Source organism: Papaver somniferum, chromosome 6 (assembly GCF_003573695.1).
Source record: "Papaver somniferum cultivar HN1 chromosome 6, ASM357369v1, whole genome shotgun sequence".
Taxonomy (NCBI): Eukaryota; Viridiplantae; Streptophyta; class Magnoliopsida; order Ranunculales; family Papaveraceae; genus Papaver; species Papaver somniferum.
The window spans coordinates 114,971,080-114,976,224 of NC_039363.1; the positions used below are offsets into that span (position 1 = coordinate 114,971,080).

Consider the following 5,145-nt stretch of genomic DNA (forward strand, 5'->3'; position numbering starts at 1 on the left):
GAAAACAACAACAAACATCTTATATGCCTGGAGGACCGAGTGCTCTCCAACAACCAAGTACTTTCTAATCGCCTAATGTTCTTCAACCAGCTTTTTCCCCTTATGGAAATTTAACAAATATGTTGACAAGTGGGGATATGACAGGCCTTGGTGAATGGTTGACTCCGTGCCCCGAAGATAACGATGAGCGACGTTAGAGAGATTGTAATTTTTAGTTCTGCTGCATTTGTAATTCTAGTTTTAATCAATTAAAAAATACGAAAGTTTGTTTAGATAAAAATACATATATTTAAAATTAAGCGTTTTACATTAGCTTCACTGAATTACATATGTTTAAAATTAAGCGTTTTACATTCATTTCACGGATGAGAAGTACTAGGTGGAACAACAACTACAAAGAAGGGGTTGAAATTGTTCAACACCTTAAGGATTTTGAAACATTTTTCGAAACGAAAAGCCACATTTTTCCATTTTCGTCATTCATCCAAAGATCTTGTTACCATCTCAGCATCAGTTTCACCTCTCAGTCTATATCGATTGACTTGCCTAGTTAAAGCTACAAACTCATTTACTTCTTTCTTAATTGTACCAAAATGATTTTCTATTTCGCATATAGCACGGCGACTCGGATTACGGGTGTCACTGCAGAAGCCGTCGTAAATAATCGCCCAGAAATTCACCCATGGATAGTTTGCTGAAGCAAGCTGAGTACATAAAAAAACATAGTTTCTGGAAATAGATTCTTCTTATTCTTCAGTATACGGATCTCATCGAACTAACAAGGGTTGAGACATCTTCTTTCGACAAATTTGCTGAATTGAAGAATTTTTTTAAGCTCAGAAGAAGAGTAGAGAAGACTAGATGTGTGAATTTGGAGTTGAAATGGGGAGTATTTATAGAACTCAAAATTCTAACCGTTGGAAGACAAAGTTTTTCAGCATTCCAGATTTAGCCGTTGGCGATTTTGTGTCAAACACTGGAGGATTTAGTACAGACGCTAGCGTGTGAAGGAAAAACTGGCGCTTTTGGAACACACGCCAGCGAGTGTGCCACAACCGCCCGGTGTTCCATCAAGCGCGCGCCTGTTCTTCCGTCTGACTCAACAAACCAACAATTTTGTTGATTTGCCCATCCGTTTTTCAGGTTTGTTAAGTCTATAACGGGATCAAAATGAATAAACTTCATGTTTGTTGATCCCATTGGAACTGCTCTTCGAATTCAATTCGTAGGTGTTGAAAACATTAGACCGAATGCGTTGTTAATAAGTTTGATGTTACTGTTGTCAGTCACATTGTATGACCCGCAGGTATTTTCATCTTATTTTTAAGATAAAATGACATGTCTAATAATGAGGGTACGGATTACAAGGGAGGGTACCGGAATTCATGTAGCGCAAACTAAAACCGGTTTGTTTCATATGTAATTCGGTATCCTACCGAGCAATCGGGTACCCCTATTAGCAATGTTGTAAAATGGAAACACAAAAAGAAACTCCTACTCGACCCATAGATCACTGCCATTCATTTAGTAACACACCTACATGGCAAAGATCCATCGCAGGTGCATCAATTCATTTCCCCTGTCAAAAAGTTGGCTGTACATAAGAAGTAACAATAAATCCACAACATAATTTTGTGCAGAAAGCAATGAAGTGGAAGTAGTGGGTGGAAGAAGGAGAAAGAAAAAGAAACGACAGCAAAGAAAGAAATAGAGTTTGGGGAAAAAGAGTAGTCAGTTGTTGTACTAGTCCTGTTTTTTTAGTTTCAAAATCCTTTTATTTTGTGGTATATATTTTTTTGGTTCGGGGTTTTCAGCGAACGCTTCAACCGCAATCTCCTTTCCACTCCTCCCTCTCTCGCAAAAAGGTTGGTACTGATTTTTCCATTCTCTTTCTCCACCCATTATCATTACTTTCCTCCTCCTCCACCTCCTCCTCTTCTTTTCAGTTTTTTTTGAATTATTTTAGTTTCTTTAGGGTTTGGATTCTGTAGATTTCTGAAGAAATCGGCAGTCTCTACCTGAATTTGATCGAAAATGGGGTTTTATTTAGGGTTTTTTTCTTCTGTTTATGATTCTTTAACAGATGTATAGCTGAAGAAGAAGATTGAGAAGAGGAGAAAGAATTAAAAGAAGATCAAATCATCAAAATGAGTGCGTCTAGGTTTATAAAATGTGTTACGGTTGGTGATGGTGCTGTTGGAAAAACTTGTATGCTTATTTCTTATACCAGCAATACTTTCCCTACGGTAAGTTTGTTCTGTTTCTTCTCCTGGGGGTTGGTTTTTTTTCTTGTTGGAATCAGGGTTTTCATTTCTGTCTGAAAATTACTCATTTTTGGAAATTGGTCATTTTCCGCTTTGATTTTTGGGAAAAATTAGGTTTCCCATTTTGAATTTTCTTTCATTTTTGTATTCCCAAGTCAATCTTTATCTGGTTAGGTATTTTATTGACGACATATACCTGAATAATGTAAATATTGGGAAATTAGTTATTTTTTGTATCCTGCTATCCTTGGCTATTAGGGTTTTATTTTAGAATCTGTTAATTGTCAAATTAATTATGAAAATGACTTTTGTTTTCTTTGTTTGGTAATCAGGATTATGTGCCAACAGTTTTTGATAATTTCAGTGCAAATGTGGTTGTTGATGGGAGCACGGTTAATCTAGGACTATGGGATACTGCTGGTAAGTGGTAACTTTACGACCTTCTGAAATGTTTGTTCATCTCATAGTAAAGAAAATTAAATCTTTGTTTTTTGGTTATCCATGGATCTGAATTTTGTTGTTGTGTGGAACAGGGCAAGAAGATTACAATAGATTAAGACCTCTCAGTTATCGTGGAGCGGATGTTTTCCTGTTGGCTTTCTCTCTTATCAGTAAGGCGAGCTATGAAAATGTTGCCAAAAAGGTTAGCTTTTATTCTTTGGATGAGCTAGATGTTTCCGTCTTTGAAAATATACAGAGGTTTTGATATTTGTAACTGGTGCTGATGATTTTGGAAATTTTGCTTTGTGTTTACAGTGGATTCCAGAATTGAGGCATTATGCACCTGGTGTTCCGATAATTCTTGTTGGGACAAAGCTTGGTAAGAATTGTGGTCTTATCGAATTTGATTCTTTCAACTTTATTTGTTTCATTAATTTCTACTCTTGTATTTATACGTGGTTCATAATATTAGCAGTATTAACTTATCTCTCTTTGTTGGTGGTGTTAATTATGTGATTGTAATGACTCACTTCTGTACTATCTAGTATATGCATGACCATAACCAAACTAACTCCAAGTGCTGACAACACGGTAATTTCAAGTGAGTTGTCCTTATTTTGGGAAGAGTTGGGGTTGTTTTTCGTTTTTGAATTATTTGATTTGGAAGTGGATGAGGTTGATGAAAAACGAACTTGTACGTTTTATGGACTTGCATATGTGATACTTATACCTTTCGGTTGCATTGTTGTTCTTATCTCTCGTTTTCCTTTCCACTCATTCTGCTTTCTGTTTCCAGGATGTAATACACACTTCTGACATAAATGAAATTATTGAATAGATTTATTTTGTTGGGAGACTGCACCCTCAAACTTTCCCAGTTTTAAATTAGAGATTGCCAATGGGGACATTGTCTGAACGTACTTTATTTTCCCACACGCTTGTGCCAAGTCCAAAGGGAGGGAAGCAGGCAGCTTAGGTTAGCTAGTCCACGGTCTTCTGGTGCCTAGTTCCATGTACATCCTTCTTTGCTGGGCTGCGAGGGAATGTATGGTCAGGGGGAGTTTTGTTTGGCTACTTGTTCTGGACTTTCTTTTCTTACCCATGACTCTGTTATTGATGACGCCATAATCTATGCATACCCTTTGATTGAAATTGGTTTATGCAATCTCAGTGGTAGTGACATCTCTTTGCTATTAGATTAGAAGTTCTGATAGGTGCTCCACGATTTTCTTGTCTTCTTATTTCAACTTCTTATGGATTTCATTGTGTCAGTTAAGTAATCTTTATGCACATCTAATAAATGATAATCAATACTCCGTAAGCAAGTATGATTTCTAGTTCACTAATTAGTGGCTTGTGCTTGTTGCGTGTAGCCTCTTCTTATCAGCTTCTTTTTATGCTTGGTTCTTTCCGCTAAATACTGAAGTTGGCAAGTCTCGGTTGCTTAAATATGTCATTTTGTTTTAATGAATAGCGATATTAAAAACTCGTTTCAGATTTTTCCCAATCAAGTATGGTCTTGTTATGTATCTGATCCTGATATTTCTGGTTCCAGATCTTCGAGATGACAAGCAGTTCTTTGTTGACCACCCCGGAGCAGTACCCATTACCACGGCTCAGGTAATCAGATACCGTCTGTGTTTTACAGCTACGATGATTCAGTCACCTTTGTAATTCTTAGTTCTTAACTACTGTTTTCTGTTGATAACCGAAGGGAGAGGAACTGAAAAAGGTGATCGGAGCTCCTGCATACATCGAATGTAGCTCAAAATCGCAGCAGGTAATTTCTTTATTTTATCATTTATATATATTCGATGAAAGTGTATGTAAGATGTGACTGACCCTAATGTTGTCTGCAGAATGTGAAGGCAGTCTTTGATGCGGCCATCAAAGTAGTGCTCCAACCTCCCAAGCAAAAGAAGAAGAAGAAGAAAGCTCAAAAAGGAAACTGTTCCATTCTGTAATTGGAGCAATATTGCGATAACCCTGGATTTTCATGTGTTTATTCTCTAAACAATTAAGCAAAGATTATGTTTTTGTATGCGCTTGAATATCAAAAATTTGGTCAAATTTCCATCAGACTCGGTGTACCCTTGCACAACCAAACCTCAAAATCCAAATTCTAGCTCTCCCGCACGTTTTCCTGTCTCCCCAAAACCTGGGAAAGAGAAATCCTAAATCAGCAAAGACTACTAACCACGATCTCCGAGAAAATTGAACAAAATCTACTTTACACCGTAGTGGCGAAGCGCAAAGCCAGTCACTGTGATCCTAAATTTACATTGGCTACAAGGTCAGTTATGGATAATATACATTTTTCTTTTTATGCAAAAATTTCTTTTATTGAGAGATTAATGTGTTACATTGTTGTCCTGATCAATCCAGCCTTTTATGTCAGGTGGAAAATCAGACTGTAAAACAAACAAACCGAGTCTTCGTG

General features: G+C 37.0%; 1 protein-coding gene across 1 annotated transcript; it reads left to right on the plus strand.

Moving 5' to 3' along the window:
• The first annotated feature begins 1,643 nt into the window (after positions 1 to 1,643).
• LOC113288948 (rac-like GTP-binding protein 5) lies at positions 1,644 to 4,784 on the plus strand. Its single transcript, XM_026538105.1, has 8 exons — positions 1,644 to 1,865; positions 2,084 to 2,246; positions 2,597 to 2,684; positions 2,798 to 2,907; positions 3,021 to 3,084; positions 4,261 to 4,325; positions 4,420 to 4,485; positions 4,565 to 4,784. Exons 2-8 carry the CDS (start codon positions 2,148 to 2,150, stop codon positions 4,667 to 4,669), a joined length of 597 nt encoding a protein of 198 aa, XP_026393890.1. The 5' UTR covers positions 1,644 to 1,865; positions 2,084 to 2,147; the 3' UTR covers positions 4,670 to 4,784.
• The last annotated feature ends 361 nt before the right edge of the window (positions 4,785 to 5,145 follow it).